Source organism: Cervus canadensis, chromosome 12 (assembly GCF_019320065.1).
Source record: "Cervus canadensis isolate Bull #8, Minnesota chromosome 12, ASM1932006v1, whole genome shotgun sequence".
Classification (NCBI taxonomy): Eukaryota; Metazoa; Chordata; class Mammalia; order Artiodactyla; family Cervidae; genus Cervus; species Cervus canadensis.
This window is the reverse complement of record NC_057397.1, coordinates 62,220,788-62,245,792: the sequence shown is the minus strand read 5'-3', so window position 1 is coordinate 62,245,792 and position 25,005 is coordinate 62,220,788. Positions and strand designations below refer to the sequence as shown.

At 36.7% G+C, this 25,005-nt stretch overlaps 1 protein-coding gene across 1 annotated transcript in view; it reads right to left on the bottom strand.

The window, feature by feature from the left end:
- The window catches only part of STK3 (serine/threonine kinase 3), a 300,126-nt gene that overhangs the window by 97,742 nt on the left and 177,379 nt on the right, over positions 1-25,005 (bottom strand). Inside the window, exon 8 of the mRNA XM_043484504.1 lies at positions 23,028-23,153. Within this exon, the coding sequence (XP_043340439.1) occupies positions 23,028-23,153 (126 nt within the window). The remainder of the gene's footprint in view (positions 1-23,027; positions 23,154-25,005) is intronic.

Sequence of the window (25,005 nt, the reverse complement as noted above, 5' to 3'; positions counted from 1 at the left end):
TACTCCTTTTCTGCTCTATTATGATAGTTCTTAGCAATAATCAGAAACTTTAATAAATACTTAACAAAAGAAATTGCTTTTATAAAGTCAGAAATGATAACATTATAAAATGACTTTTAAGAAATCAGCTTCCAAAACATACAGTTTAGTAGAAAACTGTCTGGATTACAACAAAATAACAATGTTAATTTTAGCATGCAGTTTACATTACTGAAACTGCTGATACAAATGACATTCTGGAGCAGAGAAATGCCAAGTCAGGGCCGCAAAAACAAGCAGTTCCCCCCAAACCAAATATTTATGACATGTTTGACTTATGCACTGCTCCAGAAATACTTCATGTGCCAGGACATACCTGATTATTTTTAAATGTAGATACTTTCGATGCTGATGGTAATCTTGTGGTACTATGCTAAAGAATACAGGGTAAAGTCAGTTAAAATCCATTACAAAGAATTTTACATATCTATTTATTGACTTGACAAATCTTAAGTATTTGTAAGCACTTACTATGTGCCAGGCAGTATGCTAAGATATAGCCTTTGTCTTTGAGAAATGCACAGGTTAGTGGAGAAAATTAGAAAGTAGACAAATATAAATACAGTGAGTTAAGCATTCACACAGAGATAAATACAGAATACCATGAGAGCACAGAGGAGCGTTTTAATTTCAAGATCAGTTGGATAAAAACCGAGGACCGCGACTGGTAGGTCTCACGGTATGTTCAGCTTTCTAAGAAACTGCCAAACTCTCTAACAGTGTTACACCATTTATGCTTTTCCACCAACAGTGAATGAGAGTTTCTGCTGCTGAGCTTGTTCACCAGCACTCAGTATTGTCAGGTTTTTGGTTTTTTTTTTTTTCATTTTAGACATTCTCACAAGTATTTAGTGGCATCTCATGCTTGGTGTAACTTGCAATTCCTGAGGACAAAAGGTGCTGGGCATCTTTTCATAAGCTTATTTGACATTTATGATCTTTGACAAGGTGTCTGTTCAGTACGTTTACCCATTTTTTAAATTGTCTTGTTTGCTTTTTTATTGTTGATTTTTAAGGAGCTCATGTATTTTGGACACAAGTCTTTTCAAATAAGGCAGTGCTTTGCAAATATTTTCTCAGACTATGGCTTGTCTCTCCATTTTCCTAATGGGGTCTTGCACAGTGCAGTAGCTTTAGTTTTAATATCACCAACTGTTTTGTTTTGTTTTTTCCCATAAACTTTGCTTTCGGTGTTTTAACTCAACACCAAACCTAAGGTAACATAGATTTTATCCTATGATTTCTTCCAGAAGTTTTCTGGTTTTACATGTTATATTAAGGTCTATGATCTATTTCAAGTTAAGTTTTGTGAAAGCCTTGAAGTCTATGTCTAGGTTCTTTTTTTTTTCCCCATATAGACATCGGGTTGTTCCAGCACCCTTTAAGAGATTATTCTTTCTCCACTGAGTTGCCTTTGTGGCCTTTCCAAAGGTCAACTGATTATATTTGTGTGGGTTTGTTTCTGAGCCCTCTATTCCGTTTCATTGATTTATCACTGATAATACATGTCTATTCTTTTTCTAATACCACACTGTCTTTATTACTATAATTTTACAGATGTCTGCAAGTTGGAGTCTTCAAACTATTTTTTCTTATTCATTATTGTGTTGGCTGTTCTAGGCCTTCTGCCTTTCCATGTAATCTTTAGAATCATTTTGCTCGACAGTTACTTGTTAGCTTGCTAGAATTTTTATTGTGGATGAACTGAATATATTCATTAAGAAGAAATGATATCTTAACCACATTTTGAGTCTTTTAATCCGTGAACATGGACTGTTTCTCAGTTTTTTTTAGAACTTCGCTTTTTTTAATCAGTGCACACAGATTCTATACATATTTTGTCAGACTTAAGTATTTCTTTTTTATTTCTTTTGTTAAAAAGATTTTTCAAAATTTCCTAATTCCAGTTACTTATTGCTGGTAAACAGAAAGCAAGTGAATATTTTACATTGCCCCTGTATCCTGTGACTTCACTATATCCACTTATTATATAGTTCCAGGAGTTTTTTTGTCGATTCTTCGAAATTTCCTAGAGAATCGTGTCTATGCAGGCCTTTTCAGTCAGTCACATTATCCCTTTCTTCTGGAGCCTTTCTCCTCAGTATAAAAATTTAGTAATATTCTGACCATTAAACAACTAAAGGAAAAACAAGTTATTCATAACCAGACTTCTTGGTAGAGTAGTCAGAGCCTTTGTTTCTTTCCTTCATCAGGTTCTCTCTCCACCTCGTATCATACTGTGGCTGAAGTACTCTTTACAGGGCAACTTTCTGGGTAAGATGAGATCATTTAGAACCTATTTAATGTGAGGTGTCCATGGGTCATCCAAGTTTTTCTGTAGCAGGCAGCAGAGTATGCATTTTTTGAACCCCAAGGGAGAGCTCAGGCAGTTAGGGAATCAACAGACTTTCTGCATCTGGTGATTAAACCTTAAGCAAAAGTGGGATTGCTCAAGAAGTCTTTAAAGAAAAACATGGGTTGCTGCTTCTGCTAAGACCACTTCTTAAGTCACCCTCATTTGCCTGATTAACTCCTTATCCTTCAGGAGTCATTTCAGCCTTTGATTCCTCTGGAAAGGGAGAATCTTTCATGGTACTCCTCCAAGGCTTTGGTTTGTTGTTGTTCAGTTGCTAAGTTGGGTCCAACTCTTTGTGACCCCATGGACTGCAGCAGGCCAGGCTTCTCTGTCTTTCACTATCTCAATGGAGTTTGCTCAAACTCATCTTCACTGAAACATCTGTTAGAATGTCTAAAATGCCAAAAACACAACACTCCACAAAACCTGACAATACTAAGTGCTGGTGGACATGCTCAGCAACCAAAACTCTCAATCGCTGGTGGCGATGCAAAAATGGTGCAACACTGTTAGAGAACGTGGTAATGTTTTACAAAGCTAAACATACCACAGGATCTACCAATTACAGTCCCAGATATTCTACCAATTACAGTCCTTAGGTATTCACCCAACTGAATCTGAAAACTTCCATCCATACAAAAGCTGATATGAAAATGTTTACAGCCACTTTATTCACAATTGCCAAAAGTTAGAAATGACCAAGACATCCTTCAGTAGATGAATGGATAAACAAATTGTGGTACATCCATGCAAAGGAATACTGTTTAGTTAAAAATTAAAATGGGGTTAATTTTAAAAAGGGATGAATCTTAAATCTTACTGCTAAGTGAGACAAGCCAGTCTGAAAAGGCTACCTTCTGTTCGATTCCAATTACATGACATGGATAAGGCAGAACTATAGACGGTAAACAGGATGAGCAACTGCAGAGAGCTTGGGGTAGAAGGAGAGTTGAATAGATGTAGCAAAGGGATTCTGGGCAGCGAAAGTATTCTTTAGTGTATTGCAATGGTGAAAATGTAACACCATGCATCTGTCAGAGCTCGTAAGATGTTCACACAATAAAGAATGAACCTTAATGTATGCAAGATCTCAGGGTGTAACGCAGAATGCAACACACACCAAAACATCTAACTGTATTACAAATGCATGAAAGAACTTCACTGAGCAAGGTGGGCAGAAAAGGTGCGAACCCAAGTAACCTTGAAAGTCAGTGGAGTTTGTAAGACCTAAAAAGCACTGTACTAAGCACCGTGTTCTACTTGATAAAGTTGTTCCTGTGGGGATATGGCTTAAGTTCTGAAACTACTATACATGTACACAGGAATTGAAACATGTAGCAGAGTGGGTGGTTTAGGTAGAGGGAACCAGGTTTCTCGCCATTGTGGTGGGAAGTTATAAATAAGCAAGGAGAAACAGAATGACCCATGTGGTAATGGGTTAGAAGTCAGAGACATCAGTATGAATTCATGTTTAGTTTAATATAGAAACAGAGATATATATACACACACATACAGATACATATATATGTATGAAGACACAGTTAGTATACACATATATACAGCTGCTTGGTTTGTCTGCTGAGAGGAGTCGATAAAGGGACAATACTCCCACAGCAGCAAAAAGTACACCTGCAGTCCATATCTTAGTTTCTAATGCCATTTGCTAATAAAGGAACTAGTCTCCCAGGATTCTAGAAGCTGTGGCAGGAAATACACAAACTGAGTCTAGAGGATCTTACAGTGTCAGAGAATAAGGAAGCAAGTAAAGTAAAAGCAAACCCACAATGATGTGGTTATGTCAAAGGGACAAAGGAGTCAACCATACAAGGAGGCTCCAATGTCCACAGCTGGAACAACTGGAACAAGAAAACAGTACGGAAGTATTGGACTATAACTCAAAGTGTCAACTAAATAACCATGAGTCAGTAAGATATATATGACTGAATAAGTAAATGGAGAAAACAGACAAATCTCCTATACAGAAGAATTCCAAATAGCTTACGTAGACACTCTGCCCTCCAAGAGGGGGAGCATAACTCCCCATTCCTCAAGTGTGGGCTCCGTATTATGATGTCCTTCCAAAGAGTACAGGATGGAAAGGAGGAAAGAGTAATTTCATCGTGCAGAAACCTGACAAACACCATGTCAGCCAGGTGATCATGGGTAACACTGACAGTGACAAGTCACATTAACAGAGTGTACTTGTGATATTGTGATATAAGAAGAAACACAGACTTGATCTGTCCCCAGTTCCTGGCACAGTGCTTCTAAAACCCTTATAATTTCTGAGTGGTACGTGTGGGAGGAGCACGTTTTGGTATTCATAATAAGCCCCTTTCCACCATATCTGAGTTTTGCTAATACGGAGACGCTTAGAGGATGAGGGCTGGCTGCCAGGGGAACCATGTGATTAGAGGGTTGGAACTTTTAGGTCTACCCTCCTGACCTCCAGGAAGGAGAAAGGAGTTAGGGATTGAGTTAATCACCAATGGCCAATATTTTAATCAATCATATCTCTGTCGTGGAACCTCCATAAAACCTCTAAAAGGGGTGTTTTGGAGATTTTCCCGGTTGGTGAATACACTGGGGTGTCAGGAGAGTGACATGCCCGGAGTGGGCATGGACCCCCCCACAACCCCGTTCCTCACATCCTATTACCCCAGGTAACTCTTCCATTGGGCTATTCCTGAGTTGTATCTCATACTGGTAAGTAAAGTATTTTCCTGAGTTCTGTGAGTTATTCATAGAAAATTAATGAATCTAAGGAGGGCACTCATTTATAGCCAGTTGGTCCAAGTACAGGAGGCCTACACTTGTGAGAAGCATCTGAAGTAAGGGAAGAGATGGTTTGGTGAGACTGAGCCCATAATCTGTAGGGTCTATAGGGTCTGTGCTAACTCCAGGTAGTTAGCATCAGGATGAATTAAACTGTAAAACACCCAGTTGGTGAACCAGAGAATTGCTTGGGGTAGAAAACCTACACATCTGGTATGAGAAGTTTTACAAATAGAGGAAATGAGTTTTTTCTTTAATGCTCTTGATATAAATGGGATAAGACTAGCCTTTAGTTCTACAGTCTCTCTCTCCAAAACGAATAACCTCAGTGTCATCATAAGAAAAAAACATCAAACAAATCCCAATTGGGGACATTCTACAAAATACCTAACTAAATTCCTCAAATTTCTCAAGGTCACCAAAAACAGGTAATCTGAGAAACTGTGACAAGCAAGAGGAGTCTAAGGAGACACAGGGTGGTGACTGAGTGTTAATGAAACGTGGTATCCTGGATGGGCCCTGAAATGGAAAAAATGACAGCAGGTGAAAACTTAGTAAATATGGATAGAGTATGGATCTTAGTTGAAAACATTTATCAGTACTGGTTCATTAATTACAACAAATGCAGTGTACTAACACAAGATATTAATAACTGGGGAAACTGGGTATTGGTATATGGGAACTCTGTACTACTACTTTCACAATTCTTCTATAAATCTAAAAGTAGTCAAAAATTACAAGTTACTTCAAAAAATAAAATGGAAGAAGCTCTTCACTTTTTTATTTGAATAAATAAAAAATACTAAATAAATATTTATGCTATAAAACCCAACATTAGAATCTACAGTTCAGTGGTTCTTATCTACATTAGAATCAGCTCGGGAGTTTTAAAAAATTCTGATGCCTGGGCTTCAGTTTATATCAATTAAATCAGAAATTTTTCAGGGTAAGGAATTCCCTGTGGTCCAGTGGTTAAGATTTCATGCTTCCACTGCAGGAGGCATGGATTCGATCCCTAGTCAGAGGTTTAAAATCCCACCATGCCCAGAGACATGGAATTTTCCAGAGTAAAAACCAAGGATTATTGGGGGATTTTTTTCCCCTCCAGAAGTAGATAGGTTGTTCAAATGTATAAAGAGAGATTAAGTGACAGTCATTTGCTGAATAGTCAATGCATGCATGCTAAGTCACTTCAGTTGTGTCTGACTCTTTGCAACCCCATGGATTGTAGCCCACCAGGTTCTTCTGCCATGGGATATTCCAGGTAAGAATACTGGAGTGGGTTGTCATGCCCTTCTCCAACGGATCTTCCTGACCCAGGGATAGAACCCATGTCTCTCGTCTCCTGCACTGGCAAGCTAATTCTTCACCACTAGCGCCACCTACATTATACTAAACATTACAAATTCCAAAGAATCATTTTTTCCATTAGAGATAACTAAAATATACAGACTTTAAGTGATTCGTATATACAAGTTTTTGTATTGACTAGAACAGAACTCTGTACTCCATTATTTAACCAAAAAGTTTGCTGGACTTTCTTTTCCAAATAAGATATTTTTAAAAATATTTAGCAAATTTCTGTATTTATATGCTTTAAAACAAGAACACCCTGGAGCATATCTTATTTTTGAAAAGGTATCCTTTATTGCATAAGATTGTGTAAACTTTCACATGGCAGAAATAATTCACATAGATTCACTTTATACCCTACTATGAATGCTCCTTGGTAAAAACAAAATGTCATCTTTGTAGAAAGTTGTATTGAGTAGAAAGACCAGATTCATTAGAAGACACTCTTTAAAAAGCAGACTTTCTATAAATAATTCAGGAATTTACAGTAAATATGAACAAATATATGCTTTTTAATCAACTCACACTAAGGATTTGGGAATATCTTCCACTGACATTCAGAAAACAGATAATTTTCTTAATACGTAATACAATTGACCCACCTCAGCACCAAATTTATATCACATGCTCAGGAAGGCCAAAAAAAGATCTTTGCCATGTTTAGCAATGCTTAAACTAGCACAAAAACCTTGATATCAGGATTAACCTGCTGCAGAAATCTCTGTTTGCAATTTATTTAATTTTAAAAAGCTGTACAATTACCTCAGCATTGATCAAAAAATGTCTATTTGTCAAGATGTATCCTCATCAGACAAGCTTTTCCTATAATAGGTATAAAAATCAAATTCATAAAGCACTATTTCTTTTTTTTTAAAGCACTATTTCTAATCATGTCCCATATCTCTCTTGAATAAAAAATATTTAAAGAAGTTTGTTTGTAATAGTTACCTGGGGCTCAGGTGTATAGTACTAAAAAACCTTAAAACACTGTATCTTGAAATAGTTATCATACAGTGCTTCCCTTTCAAATTCACATGGAGAGTTGTTGGACACGTTGATGAAATTTTAGGTCACAAATTTTTCTCCAAATATAGTAACTTGAATTACGAAAAAGAAAATTAAGCTTGGAAAAACTGTAAGTTGATATTGGTATAACCCATAAATTCTCTCATTTCATTCACTCAAAATGAAAAAAGCAGGATCTACAATTGGTTCAAGTATTAATACTCAATACAAATATAAATATCTTTGATAATACAGTAACTCAACATGGTGAATTTACAGCTCTAGGATTTTGAAATCAGAGAAAGAATTTGATCTATATTATTTCAAAATTCAGCACTATTAAATTTTCAATGGTTCAGGGCCAAAATGGCTCCATGTCATGTCAGCCCAGTAACTGGAAAACAACTAATCAAAAGATGGAGACTATAGATAATAAACAGGCCATCATGGAACACAGACCCTCTGTATTCTTAAACTAAAAATAAATGTAGAAATAAAACTTGGTAATGCAGACTTCCCATGATGCTGAAAAGACCATCTTTCAAACAATCAAAAAAAGGAAAAGAGGAATGGAGAAAAATCTCAAATGGAAACAACTAGTATATCAAAATAGCCAATCAGGTGGAGTCAAGACAGTAGAGCAGGATGACACAGAGTTTCCACCTCCTCACATGTAGGGCATCCACCAGGCACTGGTGGGGGACTTCAGACACCTAAGGAGAGGGGAGGAAGCCCCGTGTGACCAGGTAGGATGTTGAGGGAAAGGAAAAGTGGAGGTGGGACATGACCAGCATCGCTGAGGGGTTGCTGGGGGAGGGGCGGGGTTTGCACTATCAGAGGGGCCCACCCATGGTGTGGGGAGTTGTGGGGACAGGAAAAGACTTTTTGGGGCTTAGGGGATCAAAGGGGAGGGGAGCCAGCATTTTCCTGTTTGCTCAGGTCCCGTCAGCCCGCCAGCCTTTTCTAGCCACACAGGTCTTGAGCCTAAGTCCCGCCCTCCCCAGAGCCTTTACTGGCCGTGTGGATCCTGGGCCTAAGCCCTCTGCCCAAGCCTCCTCTGGCCACAAGGGTCTGGGGCCTGAACCTCCCCTGAACCTCCGCACTATCAAGGCCTTTTCCATTTTCTTTTTTTCCTGCTGGTGTACTGTTTTGCTTCATTGTTTTTACATTTTTGTCTTTTATGATATATTTTTCTATTTCTCTAAATCTATTTTCCTTTTTATTCCTGTTTGGTGCCCTTTTCTTTGGCATGCTGTTCAGCTTGCCAGGTCTTGGTTCCCAGGCTGGGGGTTGGACTGGAGCTCCTGTGGTGGGAGCACTGAGTCCAAACCACTGGACTAAAAGAGAATTGCAGACCTCAGGGGATATTAACTGGTATGAGCTCACCCAGAGATTTTCAGCTTGGTACCAAGACCCAGCTCCACCCAACTGCCTGCAAACTCCAGTGCTGGATGTCTCAGGGCAAAACAGGAAGACAGGAAGACATACCAACCCATTAAAAAAAGTGAAACATTAAAAAAAAGAGAGAGAGACAACAAAAAAACCTAGTAGGGAGGAAGAAACAAAGTAAAAACCTACAGGACCAAATAAATGAAGAGGAAACAGGCAACCTACCCAAAAAAAGAATTCGGAGTAATGATAGTAAAGATGATCTTAAAACTGGGAAATAAAATGGAGACATGGATAAAGAAAATACAAGAAATGTTTGACAGGGACCTAGAAGAAATAAAGAATGAACAAGCAAAGATGAAAAAACACAACAACTGAAATGAAAAATACACTAGAAGGAATAGCAGAATAACTGAAGCAGAAGAATGAATAAGTGAGTTGGAAGACAGAAAGGTAGAAATAACTGCCAAGGAGCAGAATAAAGAAAAATAATGAAAAGAAATGAGAACAATCTCAGAGACCTCTGGGGCAACATTAAACAAACCAACATTAGAATTATAGGAGTCCCAGAAAAAGAACAGAAAGAGAAATGGTCTGAGAAAATATTTAAAGAGATTATAGTCTAAATCTTCCCTAACATGGGAAAGGAAATAGCCAACCAAGTCCAGGAAGTAAAGAGGATAAATCCAGGAAGTGAAGAGAATAAAAGACAGGATAAATCCAAGAATAAACATGGTGAGACATGTATTTGAATTGACAAAAATTAAATTCAAAGAAAAAATATTAAAAGCAGCAAGGAAAAAAAAAAAAAAAAAGCAGCAAGGAGACAGCAATAAACAACATACAAGGGAATCCCCATAAGATTATCAGCTGATTTTTCCACAGAAACTCTGCAGGCCAGAAGGGAGTGGCAGGATATATGTCAAGTGATGAAAGGCAAAAACCTACAACCAAGATAACTTTACCCAGCAATGATCTCATTCCGATTCGACAGAGAAATCAAAAGCTTTACAGACAACCAAAAGCAAATAAAATCCAGTATCACCAAATCAGTTTTATAACAAATGCTAAAGAAATTTCTTTAGGCAGGAAGCAAAAGAGAAAATAAAAACCCATAAAAACAAACTCCAAACAAGAATATAGTAAAAGGAGCATACATATTGATAATTACTTTGAATGAAAATAGATTAAATCCTCCAATGAAAAGACCAGCTGAATGGATACAAAAACAAGACCCATACACATGCTACCTACAAGAGACCCACACAGACTGAAAATGAGGGGATGGAAAAAAAATACTCTATGCAAATGGAAAGCAAAAGAAAGCTGAAGCAGCAATACTCATATCAGACAAAACAGACTCCAAAATAAAGACTGTTACAAGAGACAAAGAATGTCACTACGTAAGGAACAAGAAATCAGTTCAAGAAGAAAACATGGCACTTATTTATGCACCCAACACAGTAGTACCTCAATACATAAGGCAAATGCTAACAGCCATAAAGAGGAAATTGACAGTAACACAATAATAGTGGATGACTTTAACACCCTACTTAAACGAATGGACAGACAGTCCAGACAGAAAACAAATAAGGAAACATAAGCTTTAAATGACACAACAGACCAGATAGACTTAATTGATATTTATAAGACATTCCACCCAAAAGCAGCAGAATATACTTTCTTCTCAAGTGCACATCCTCCAGGATAGATCACTTCTTAGGTCACAAATGAAGCCTTAGAAAATTTCAGAAAACTGAACTCATATCAAGCATCTTTTCTGACCACAATGGTATGAGATTAGAAATCAATTACAAGGGGAAAAAACATAAAAACATGGAGACTAGACAGTACACTACTAAATAACCAAGAGGTCACTGAAGAAATCAACAAGGAAATAAAAAAATACCCAGGGACAGATGACAACAAAAACATGGTGACCCAAAACTTACAGGATATAGCAAAAGCAGTTTTAAGAGGGAAGTTTATAGCAACACAACCCTACCTCAAGGAACAAGAAAAATCTCAAATAAACAACCTAACCTTACACCTAAAGCAACTAGAGAAAGAACAAAAAAAAAAAAATTCAAAGTTAGTGGAAGGAAAGAAATCATAATGATCAGAGCAGCATATTTATTCAATAAATAAAAAAGAAATGAAAAAACAATAGTAAAGATCAATAAAACTAAAACTTGGTTGTTTTCAAAGATAAGCAAAATTGACAAATCATTAGCTAGACTCATCAAGAAAAAAAAGGGAAAAGACTCAAATCAATAAAACTAGAAATGAAAAAGAAGTCACAATTGACACCACAGAAACACAAAGGATCTAAGCAACTACTACCAGCAACTATATGCCAATAAAACGGACAAACTGGAAGAAATAGACAAATTCTTAGAAAAGTACAACCTCCCAAGACTGAATAAAGAGGACATAGAAAATATGAACAGACCAATCACAAGTAATGAAATTGAAACTGTGATTTAAAATCTTCCAACAAACAAAAGCTCAGAGTCAGATGGCTTCACAGGTGAGTATAGAGAAGAGCTAACATCTATTCTTCTCAAACTTTCAAAAAACTGCACAGGGAGGAACACTCCCAAACTCATTCTATGAGGCCACCATCAATCAATCAGCCTGATACCAAAATCAGACAAAAATATCACACAATAAAAGGAAAAGTACAGGCCAATATCACCAACACAGAAGCAAAATCCTCAAAAAACACTAAAAAAGAATCCAACAACACGTTAAAAGGACCATACATCACTATCAAGTGGGATTTATTCCAAGGATGTGATATACCATATCAACAAATTAAATAAAAATCATATGATCATCTCAATAGATGCAGAGAAAATGTCTGACAAAATTCAACACCCGTTTATGATAAAAACTCTCCAGAAAGTGGGTATAGAGGAAACTTACCTGCCTCAATATAATAAAGGTCATATGGCAAACCCACAGCAAACATTATTCTCAATGGTGAAAAGCTGAGAGCATTTCCTTTAAGCTCAGGAACGAGGAAAGGATGTCCACTCTCACCACTATTACTCCACACTGTTACTGAAGTCCTAACCACGGCAACCAGAGGAGCAAAAGGAATACCAGATGGGAAAGAGTATGTAACACTGTCACTGTTTGAGGAAGAAACTATATACAGAAAATCCTAAAGATGCCACCACAAAATTCCTAGAGCTCATCAATGAATTTGCTAAAACTGCATGGCAAAATTAATATGCATAACCTCTTGCATTCCTATACACTGACAATGAAAACTCAGAAAGAGAAATTAAAGAAACAATCCCATTTACCACTGCAACAAAAAGAATAAAATATCCAGGAATAAACCTAGAGGAGGCAAAAGACCTGTACTCAGAAAACTATAAAACACTGATGAACAAAGTCAAAGACGACACAGAAAGAGATATACCATGTTCTTGGATTGGAAGAATCAAGTGTAAAAATGACTATACCACCTAAAGCAATCTACAGATTCAATGAAATTCCTATCAAACTACCAATGGCATTTTTCACAGAAGTAGAACAAAAATTTTTACAATTTGTGTGGAAACACCAAAAATCCCAAATAGTCACAGCAATCTTGAGAAAGAAAAACAAAGCTGGAGGAATCAGGCTCCCTGACTTCAGATTACACTACAAAGCTACAGTCATCAAGACACTATGGTACTGGCACAAAAAGAGAAATATAGATCAATGGAACAGGAAAGAAAGCCCAGAGATAAACTCAGGCACATATGGTCGTCTAATCTATGACAAAGGAGAAAAGACAATACAATAGTAAAAAAACAAAAACAAAAAAACAGCCTCTTCAATAAGTGGTGCTGGGAAAACTGGACAACTACATGTAAAAAAAAAAATCAGAACATGCCCTAACACCAAACACAAAAATAAACTCAAAATGGATTAAAGACCTAAACATAAGACTGGATACTACAAAACTCTTGGAGGAAAACACAGACAGAACACTCTTTGACTTAAATTGCAGCAAGATCCTCTTTGACCCAGCTCCTAGAGTAATGAAAATAAAAACAAAAATAAACAAATGGGACCGAATTAAACTTAAAAGCTTTTGCACAGCAAAGAAAACCATAAATAAGACAACTCAAGAAATAATTTCTCCCATTCTCCTTCAGAATGGGAGAAAATGTTGGCCAATGAAGCAACAAAGGATTAATCTCCAAATTATAAAAACAGCTCTTGCAGCTCAAAAAAAAAACAAAAACAAAAACAAACAAACACCAAAAAACCCCAAAAATCCAATCAAAAAATGGGCAGACCTAAATACACATTTCTCCAGAGAAGAAATACAGATGGCCAACAAACACATGAAAAGATGTTCAGTATCACTAATTATTAGAGAAATGCAAATCAAAACTGCAATGAGGTATCACTTCACACCAGTCAGAATGGTCAACATCAAAAAAATCTATAAACAGGGAGTTTCCTAGTGGTCCAGTGGATAAGACCCTGTGCTCTGAACATAGAGGGCCTGGGTTTGATCGCTGGTCAGGAAGCTAGATCCCACATGCCACAACTAAGACCCAGGGCAACTGTACAATAAATTAAAAAAATTTTTTTAAATCTACAAACAATAAATGCTGGAGTGGGTGTGGAGAAAAGAAAATCCTCTTGCACTGTAGGTGGGAATGTAAATTGATTCAGCCACTATGGAGAACAGTATGGAGGTTCCTTAAAAAAACTAAAAATAAAACTACCATATGCCCCAGCAATCCCACTAAATGGGTACAGACCCTGAGAAAACCATAATTCAGAAAGACCCATCTATCCCAATATTCACTCCAGCACTATTCACAATAACCAGGAAATAGGAGAACCTAAATGTCCATCGAGTTTGTGATGGACAGGGAGGCCTGGCGTGCTGCAATTCATGGGGTCGCAAAGAGTCGGACATGACTGAGCGACTGAACTGAACTGAAATGTCCATCGACAGATGAATGGATAAAGAAGGTGTACATACATACAATGGAATATTACTCAGCCACAGAAAGGAATGAAATTGGGTCATTTGTAGAGATGTGGATGGACCAAGAGTCTGTCACACAGTTAAGTCAGAGAAAAACAAATATTATATACTAATGCATGTATGTGGAATCCAGCAAAATGATATAGATGAAACTATTTGCAGGGTAGGAATAGAGACAAAGATCTAGAAAATGGACAAGTGGACACAGGACAGGAAAGAGAGGGTAGGATAAACTGGGAGATTAGGACTACTATATATGCATGCCCACATGTAAAATAGCTAGTGGGAACCTGCTTATAGTACAGGGAACTTAGCTCTGTGCTCTCCTACGACCTTGATGGGTGGGATGGGCATGGGGGCAGGAGGTCCAAGAGTTAGGGGTTATATATATATACATATAGCTGATTCATTCTGTTGCACAGCAGAAACTAATACACCATTTTAAAGCTATTTTACTCCAATAATAAAAGAAGAAGAAGAAACAGAGCAAGGCCTTCAGAGTTTTAAGGGAACATTATTTTCAATCCAGAATTTTATACTTGATCAACCAACAGTAAAGAAAGAATAAAGACATCGTCAGATATACAAGGTCTGAAAAAACTGCTAATGTCTGGAAGCTCCTGGAAGATAGGATGCATCAAAATAAGGAAGTAAAACACAAAAGACAAGACTCAGGAAACATAGGACACATTACAGACGAGAGAGAAAGGAAATTCCCAGGATGATGCTGGGGAATGGAGGGCCACAATGGTTTGCAGAGGACAGCTTGTTCAAGACTCTAGAAAGTAACTGTTCAGCTTAGAAGCAAATAGAGGGCTCAAATAAAGAATCAGTCAAGTAAAAAGTATGATGCTAAAAAATTATTTGTATTTGAACATACAGAGGCCTTTACAACCTCTGCAGAGAGTATAGGGACGGAGCATTTTACAAGTTGGCGATGGGTATGTAGAAAAGTTAACAGCAACAAACAACAGTAAGAAAAGCTGTGACAACTGCTAGTTCCAGAAACCACAAAAATAAAAAATATGTAATCATAATGTATTATGATGCTTACATAGTCCTAACTATCTAAACACTGAGAGGGATTTTTTTAGAACTGTGCTTTAATTATATGAGGAAAATGAGAGATAACAAGTAATCTGTTCTTTTAAAGAATTTCAGTTTGTGATCAATAATTTTATCTCAAATATGTTTTCTTAATAAAACTAATTTACTTTTCAAAAAGTAAAAGAAGAAGGATAAATTTTTAAATTCTCTTTACTGGTTTTAAGCTTAAAGTAGTTTATAAAGATCTCTACCAATTCTTCCAAACACACGTGGCCATTTAAAACTTGTTTTTAAATAAAGAACTTTTCATGATAACTGATGTTATTTTCGTGGCCCTTGGAGTAGCAAAACCAGCAGCAACAACTATTACCACCAAAGAAACCAAAAACGAAACAATAACAAAGTGCCTGGCCAAAATATTTTAATAGCAGTAGTGGAGATAAAAGTAGTAACATTAATAAAAATGGAAGCTAAACTATTGAGCATACTATGTGTGATAAGTTGTTCTAAGTGTGAAGATACATATTTTTTTTATTCCATCCCTCTAACAACTCTATGAAGCAAGATCTCTCACTATCCCCTTTTTATAGACAGTGAAACTGAACCAGAGATATTAAATAACTTGGCCAATGACAGTAAATTGGGAACAGAATCAGGATTTTAGTCAAAGCAGTCCATAATTTAACCAGTTTGATACAATTGAAGCTTCTGGACTGATTGGACTGATTCTGATGCTGTTCTGTTCATCATCAGTTTAAAAGATTCTCGAGAGAGACTGATCTGAAATTCCTTGGCCTTCCCTGGTGGCTTAGATGGTAAAGTATCTGCCTGCAATGAGGGAGACCTGGGTTTGATCCCTGGATTGGGAAGATCCCCTGGAGGAGGGCAAGGCAATGCACTCCAGTATTCTTGCCTGGAGAATACTTCTAGACAGAGCAGCCTGGCGGGCTACAGTCCTAAGCATATAATCACAGGGAGGAAATGCAAAATTCTGGAGTGCTCACCTGAAGGCTATACCACCTTCTGGAGGGATGTGGATTTTTCCAAGCACCCTAGCATTTCTCCTGATACATGCTGAGAATTACTGCTTCAGTGAATCACACTGGAGGGGACATGGCATCCCTCAGACATTAAGGACCACAGCATGACAAGTCTAGAATTCAGACCATAAAGAAATCACCAAAAAGTCCTCTTTTCTAAATACAGGAGCTTGGAAACATGGTCAAAAGCCAGTTAATAGGCAAAACCTTTTTCTTTGAATCACTACTAAATTAATAAGAAATAAAATGACACCTTGGAAAGTGAAAATAAAAGGCCTACTACACACATGAAAGGGAAAACTCTCAAGCAAGCCTAACATCAAGAAGTATCCAATTTTGGCTCAACATTTTACTTAACATTCTTCCACATCTGTTTGGCTTCTTGTATTCTACTTAAATTAACATTGTGATCGACATGGGAAACATCTGTGCTATAGTACAAAGCAATTCTTGTAAACTCCTAATCAATTTTTAAATCTATTTTTAAAAATGACCATTTGACAATATGCACTCTCTGCCTTCTCTTATAAATTCAACTTATTAATACCATCCGTTCCACTTTTAAATAATCATCCAGTGTACCATGTGTGGAGTGTCTACCTTGTTATTTAACTTAAAACCAGCAAGCACTGACTTTTACTTTGTCAGTATTTAAATATAACTGCCTATCTAACATTTTAATAAGACATACCAGATAACTTAAAACTAGTATTTTAAAAATCAATGATTAATTAGGGTTTAAGAACTACCTAGGCACATAGTTTATTGTATAATTAATACATTACCAAAATGCATGCTCACACCTTGAATGCTACAGATATATTAGTATAATCTGAATGAGAACAAGAAAAAGTTCTGTATGCCTTCAATTTATACAGACAACCTACGTCCCATTGTCTGCTGACTTGGTCAGAAATAAATGCAAACTTTAAGATTATGTTTGACTTTTATGAAAAATAAAATATCACTTTAATGACAATTTAGCTGTGAAGATTAAAGAGACACATAGCTATGAGACTGTTTTACTTTAAACCTGAACATGTAATCCAATTTTAAGCCAAATTTGCAAGAGAATCCCAAAGGCATGAACAGTATAAAGACAAATACTATGTAAGATTTTTAGCCTTCAATATGAATAAGAGTTCCTGAGAGGACAAGACTACTGATTTTAAAATTTGGTAAAAATGAATGGCAATGTAGAAATACACTCTTACTATAGAAGGACTCCAGATCCACTCTGCGTATCTTGTTCTTATAAGTTTTTGTGTCTATGCATGTATATATATTTATTTATATTCAGAGCACAAGTGATAAAATGACCTCAAGATAGAAACTACTGCCTGAGAACATAATATAAACTGAATGAATACTACTCATAGTGTGTGACTCTGTCAAGACAATTTTTTCTTATAATTTCAATAAAACAGCAAAAAAATAACATAATAGTTTCATCTAAAAATATCACCTTGGTTCCAGAGAATAAATGCTTATTTGAAAACTAAGAAATCATTAAATCTGATGCGATTTTTAACTCTATCCATATTATTTCGGAAGCCTTCCCTTCAAGTGGTAAAAGCTAATGCCCCACACCTTGAATGTGCACTAGACTATATAACACATACCTAAAACAGTAGGATGGCTTCAGAATGGGGCAGTGAGCAGAAGCTGGACACACTCAAGAGAATATTATTTAGTAATAGTATGAAAAGTGACAAACTTTTAGCTCTTATATTTTGGACACTGATTCATCCAATTAGATCTTATATTAAAAAGTCATTGTATATGATAAGAGATAAGAGTACAACTCCACACTTTCACATGTGGCTATTGAGCTGTCCCTCAGACATATTATATTTAACTTATATGCAGAGTACATCATGAGAAATGCTGGGCTGGAGGAAGCACAAGCTGGAATCAAGACTGCTGGGAGAAATATCAATAACCTCAGATATGCAGATGACACCCCCTTATGGCAGAAAGCAAAGAAGAACTAAAAAGCCTCTTGATTAAAGTACAAGAGGAGAGTTTAAAAAGTTGGCTTAAAGCTCAACATTCAGAAAACTAAGATCATGGCCTCTGGTTCCATCACTTCATTGCAAATAGATGGGGAAACAGTGGGAACAGTGGCTGACTTTATTTTTCTGGGCTCCAAAATCACTGTAGATGGTGATTGCAGCCATGAAATTAAAAGATGCTTGCTCCTTGGAAGGAAAGTTATGACCAACCTAGACAGCATATTAAAAAGCAGAGACATTACTTTGCCAACAAAGGTCTGTGTAGTCAAGGCTATGGTTTTTCCAGTGGTCATGTATGGATGTGAGAGTTGGACTGTGAAGAAAGCTGAGTGCCAAAAAATGGATGCTTTTTAACTGTGGTGTTGGAGAAGAGTCTTGAGAGTGCTTTGGACTGTAAGGAGATCCAACCAGTCCATCCTAAAGGAAATCAGTCCTGAATATTCATTGGAAGGACTGATGGTGAAGCTGAAACTTCAATATTTTGGCCACCTGATGTGAAGAACTGACTCATTTGAAAAGACCCTGATGCTGGGACAGACTGAAGGTGGGAGGAGAAGGGGACGACAGAGGATGAGATGGTTGGATGGCATCATCCACTCAATGGACATAAGTTTGAGTAAATTTTGGGAGTTGGTGATGGACAGGGAGGCCTGGCGTGTTGCCGTCCATGGGGTCGGAAAGAGTCGGACATGACTGAGCAACTGAACTGAACTGACTGACTGAGTCAGCTGTCCCAGCACCATCCATTAAAAAGACTGCTCTTTTTCCATTGAATGGTCTCCATACCTTAGTTGAAAATTAATTGGCCATAGGTAACATGATTTATTTCTGGACTCTCAATTGTTCTGGACTTTCTATTCCATTGATTTTTATATCAATCCTTATATCAGTACCACAATGATTTAATTACAATTCTACAAAATTTAATTACAAATAGGGTTGTATTATATTCTGAAATTGGAAAGTGAATCCTCCAACTTTGTTCTTCTTTTTCAGTATTATTTTAGCTATTTGGGGCCCCCTTTTCTTTTTTTTTTTTTTTTTTGGGGGGGGCCCCTTTTCCATATGAGTTTAAAGATAGGCTTTTTTTTTTTTTTTTTTGGCAAAAAAAAGATCATAAGGATTGGATGAATATGTGAGTCACTTTGAGAAGTACTGCCATTTAAACAATATTAAGTCTTCCAATCCATGAACATGGGATATCTCTTCAGCAATTTAGGTATTCTTTAATTTCTTTCAGCAGTGTGTTACATTTTTCACTATATAATTATTTTACCTCCTTGGTTAAACTTTTTCTTAGGTATTCCATTCTCTTGATGCTATTGTAAATGAAACTGTTTTCTTAAGTACCTTTTTGCATTGTTCATTGCTAGTGCATAAAAATATAACTGATTTTTGTATGCCATCTTATACTAAATTTGCTTATTAACTCTAGAAGATTTAGATGTTTTGAACAGATAACATCTAGGAAGCTCCTACCTTAAGGAGACCAAAACAAAGGCAAGCCTCTGTGTCAATCCCACAGGGAACTGCCGGATAGTTCAAAATGGAGAAGCACACATTTCTGAGAATGAGGTTATTACTCCTCTCCGCTGCCCCCAACCTCCACTGTCCCCATGGCTGCCACTGAGCTGAAAAACTGGGGATGGCAGGCATCCAAAAACGCAAAAATGCCACAACACTTTCTTACCAAAACTTAACATTCTTAAACTTCTTCATTAAGCACTCCTCTGGTTGTTTTACGTTTTTTATTAGTTTGCAGTGTTTTGAAAAGACTCATCTGTCAGTTTCTGCTAACTTAATGGTTTCTTCATTTTATTTGTTAAAGGAAGCTACTGGGGAAACTCCACCATTCTCCATGATCAGTAGCTTCTTTTTACAAATAAAATGTGGTGAAATTGACAGAGCACAACTCTTCAGACTATGTCATAAAAGGCATTGAGATGTCCTTATTCTCTCTCGGAGCACTCACTCCAAGAGAAGTCAGTTGCCAGACTGTGAAGACTCTCAAACAGACCTAAAGGGAGTCTCACATGGCAAGTTGCTGAGATAGTTTACCAACAGTCATACGAGTGAGCTACCTTGGAACTGCAGTCCTTGTCAAGCCTTCAGATGACTATAGCTCTGACCAACATTTAAACTGCAACCTCAGAAGAGACTCTGAGTCAAAGTCATCCAATTAAGTCACTCCTGAAAAAACAATCTACAGATACCAAAAAATAATAAATGTATATTGTTTTAAACTGCTAGGTTTGGGCAGTATATGATATTTAAAGCTGAGGCCTGAAAGATGAGTTCTAAGGAAGAAGAGTGTTTCAAGCAGAGGGAATGGCAAATGCAAAGGCCCTGCATAAGGAAAGGTCACTGACATGTTTAAAAAAAAAACAACCTGAAAGAAGATCAATGTCACGGGAGCTCAGTGAACAAGAGGAAAACAGTGAAGAAAAGAGATCACCAAAATGGCAGAAAGTAACTGAAGTGACTGTAACGAAGTCTTTAAAACAGTGAAAACTGCTAAATTCTAGGGTAATCAAAGGTACCTTATCCATAAAAACATGGAAATCAACCTATAATTAAGTACAGGTAGATAACAGCAAAGCAGTAATAGTCACTAGTCCAAAGACAGCTAGGCAGTTAACTAGTCCAAAACTCACGACAGGCTCACATAAGGTGAAGGAAAGCCACTGGGTACCACCCCAGAGGGGCAAAAACTAGACTTTTTAGAGAATATAACCTTATTGAAAAGTATGTAACTCTGATAAGCCAATGTTGCTTATTTTTAGAAGTACTAATAAATATTGGATTGAAAACTGAGCATAAGGTCTTAATGAAGAGGCCTAAAAGTAAAAAAACCTAGTTTTATTCTTGGGTTTCTCACTAGTTTTGTCAACTTTGGCAAATAACTTCACTCCTAATTTAATTTCACTTAACTACAAAATGAAATAATAATATACACATGTCCAGTCTTACCTTTTTTAAGATCAAATAAAATAATATGACAAAAATGCTTTGAAACTACCAAAAAAAAAAAAAAAAAAAAAAAAAAACCACAAATCTGATCATTTGTAGAGAGAAACCAATAAAAACTAACTGTATCTATTATCACACAGGAACCCAGCGTGGAAACTGTAACCCTTTGAGAGTATGAACCAAGATCTTTACATCATCCCATATTACTTACAGAAACAACACCTTTATGAGGACGCTATTTTACAATTCTGAATGGTGAAATCATTGGCAAAAAAATTTATGTCTAGAATGTAAGCTTAAAGCATCTGTCTCACCAGGCAGTCCACAGCTACTGCCAAGTGAATAAGTGATGCAGCTGAATACCTAAAGAAAATGATTACAAATCAGTTCTGAGGCTTCCCTGCTGGCTCAGTGGTAAAGAATCTACCTGCCAACGCAGGAGACGTGGGTTCAATCCCTGATCCGAGAAGATCCCACATTCCATGGAGCAACTGAGCCAGTGTGTCACAGCTACTGAGCCCGTGCTCCAGAGTCCAGGGATCACAACTACTGAGCCCTCTCGCCATAACCACCGAAGCTTGCACACCCTGGAGCCCATGCTCTGCAAAAAGAGAAGCCAATTCAATGAGAAGTCCGGTCACTGAAACTAGAGCCCACATGGCAATGAAAACCCAGTACAGCCAATTAAAAAAAAAAAAAATCAGCTGAAAAGATGCACACTTGTCCTTGTTTTGGGATACCATATGGCACAAGGTTTAATAACTGGTGAAAAGAGTAAAAGAATTTCAAAAGAAATGCCAATTAGATGACCAGTCTCTGAAATTAAAAATAAATTTGAGGGCTTCCTGGTGGTCCAGTGGTTAAGAATCTGCCTGCCAATGCAGGGGACACAGCTTCAATCTGGGGTCAGGGGAGGACCCCACAGGCCGCAGGGCAGCTAAGGCGAGGCACCACAGCTACTGAAGCCTGTGCCCCAGAGCCTGTGTGTGCTCTGCAAGAGAGAAGTCACCACAGTGAGGAGCCCCATGCACCACAACCAGAGAGCAGCCCCTTCTCGCCACAACTGGAGAAGGCCAACAGGCAGAAACGAAGAACCAGAGCAGCCAAAAATTAAGTAAATAATAAATGTTTAGGGTAAATTTGAATCAGCAAAATAACAGGATTTGTGTACAAAAACCTTAAGATTAATTTAAAAAACCTTCTTTGGGAAAATACAGATGATGTTATCAAAGACTTCAATCATTATAAACATAAAATATCTGTGTTTTCAGATTTAATGACTAACTGAATACCCAAGAGGTATTCATCTCTATATCCTAACCAGAAAAAAAAAAAATTACATAATTTGAAACAGGGAAACAAATCATTAGTGAATCACAGAAATGGTAGACACTATTAAACGTGATATAAAGACATAATCTTTTATTTTATTAAAATTAAAATGCACTGATGCAGTAATTTAAAGTAAATGGAATAAGCTGTCCTTTTATGTCCCTCCTGCTTTCTCTAATAACCCATCTTCTGCTGTAGCATTTCATCTACAGTATCAATGATCAGTTAAAAGCAAGTTCCAGAAAATATGACATCAGTTCAGTTCGGTTCAGTCGCTCAGCTGTGTCTGACTCTTTTGTGACCCCATGGACCACAGCACGCCAGGCCTCCCTGTCCATCACCAACTCCCGGAGTTTACTCAAACTCACCTCCATTGAGTCAGTGATGCCATCCAACCAAATTGACCAAATTCAAGAAAACATTTATTCAACAAACAAGAGAGCTAATATCAACTAGACAACAGATACTGTATAAGCTTACTATATTAACCTTACATCCCCCATTAGTCACTAATGCTTAGCTATCAGAAAAGAGTAGCAAACATTTAATAAAAACAAAATATATTTTGAGATTTAATGAACAAATATACTTCTTTTGTACAATAAAACAGAAAGTGCTATCGATATATTTAAAGAAAAAAATGAAATTCTAGAAAAAATCCTAAGAAAAAGATTAACTTTTTTAGGGTAATTACGAACCGAATTTTCTTCCTCCTCTTCCAGTTCTCGCTGCTGTTCTTCATGTCTTTTAGCTTTGATCTCCATTGCTTCTGTGATCAGGTCTCTTAAAATCGATACAGGTTTTGCATTCTTAATAAAAGGGTGCTAGAAAAGTAAAATTCAATGGTATAAATTCAAATGGCTTCTCTGAATTATATCTTAGAAACATTAAAACAATATGTAAATGTGAACCAGGATAATAGGCTTCAATGATTGGTCCTTTATCCAGAATTAAATAGATAGGTTAAGAACAGAGAATATTTCAACTGCTTTAGAACTAAAGATTTTACTTTTTAAAAAAAACCACTGCAGAACACAAAAACAAATGTAATCCTGTTGATAAAAATATATCACCATTAGAGATATAGTTTTCCAAAAGGAGTATAGATTATGTAGTCAAAAAGGCAATTTTTTTTTTTTTTAAGATTGGCGTATGTGTATGCTCAGTCGCTCAGTCACATCCGACTCTGCAACCCCATGCACTGCAGCCTGCCAGGCTCCTCTGTTCATGGGATTCTCCAGGCAAGAATACTGGAGTGGGCTGCCATTCCCTTCTTCAGGAGATCATTCTGACCCAGGGATTGAACCCAGATCTCCTGCATTGCAGGCAGATTCTTTACTGTTTGAGCCACTAGGAAAGCCCAAAGATCAGTGATTATATTACATATAAAAATAAAATGATTTTGGTATTGTTACAAATTTTAATTAATCTTAACAAGCCAACAGCTAAAATCAGTAGTCAAAAGGAAGACAACTATTTTTTACTTCTTTACATATTTTCTATTTATTATATATTTAATAATGTAATCATTTCCAAGGGAAAAGTAAAAAATAGTAATTGAGAAAAATATTTTTCAGAAAATAAGTACTGCTTAATTTCTATACTATATATAAAGTAATTTTTCACTTCTTTTTTTGTATCATCCTGATCCAGCTAAAACATCTGAGTTTGCTACACTTCTGATAAACAGAAATAGAACCACCAGGAAATACCTGGGTGTTTGACAACTTTATAATTCAGAGGGGGGAACATGAGAGAATATAGACAGAAAGGTTAAAAGTTTAATTTGGAATAGATAACTATATTTTGAATCAGCAATACAGCTTCAAAATGTCATTTTCTTAATTATATGTCAGCAGATAAGAGTCAGATGAAAGTCATCTGAGTTATTTTAATAAAGATTAATACAACACAAAAATATTTTTAAAGGTAAAACAATTTTAGTGCTAAAGAAGAAATTTACTGACATTTGTAGGAGGCTTTAAAATGGTGAAGAAAACTATGGGAAAACTATGAGTAAGAATTTTACCTGAATACAGAAGTTCTAGGATAGATGACAAAGAACTAACAAATTATTTTATAGTGGTTATAGACTGATCACCAGATAAATTAAGTTCTATCAACATACCTGTGGTGGAGACTCCTAGCCACCCACCAAAACAGAGTTGGGACTGGACCTATGGCTGCCCAGCTACATCCTACATCTCTCAGACTCCCTTTCAGTTGGTTGTGATTATGGACTAAGTTCTCACCAATGCAATACTGGTATTTCATTGGTACTGAATGAAATACCAGTGTCTGTGTTGTGTTCTACCCCTTTGATCTGGGCCTCAGAACAGAGAGTGGGAACTCTTCTGTGATTTCTTTTCTTTCTGCCATGCTGGGAAACAGACAAAGACAGTGTCCTAAAGGAGGGGAGAGCAAGAAGGAAGAAATCCCAGTCCCGCTATCAGAATTTCTGAGTAACATTGGTAAAGAGGCTGCAAAAATTAGTAATAACTGAAGATACGCTCTTTTGCCCTTAAAGAACTTATTATCCAGAATAAGGAATAAAAGATAAACGCATAAAAAAAATTACAGTGTGACATTCATGATGATCTAGCACAGTCTATATGATTAAGCAAATTAAAAGTAAAAGAATAGGTGAAGTAATATCAGGTGTCTCCTGGAGAAGAA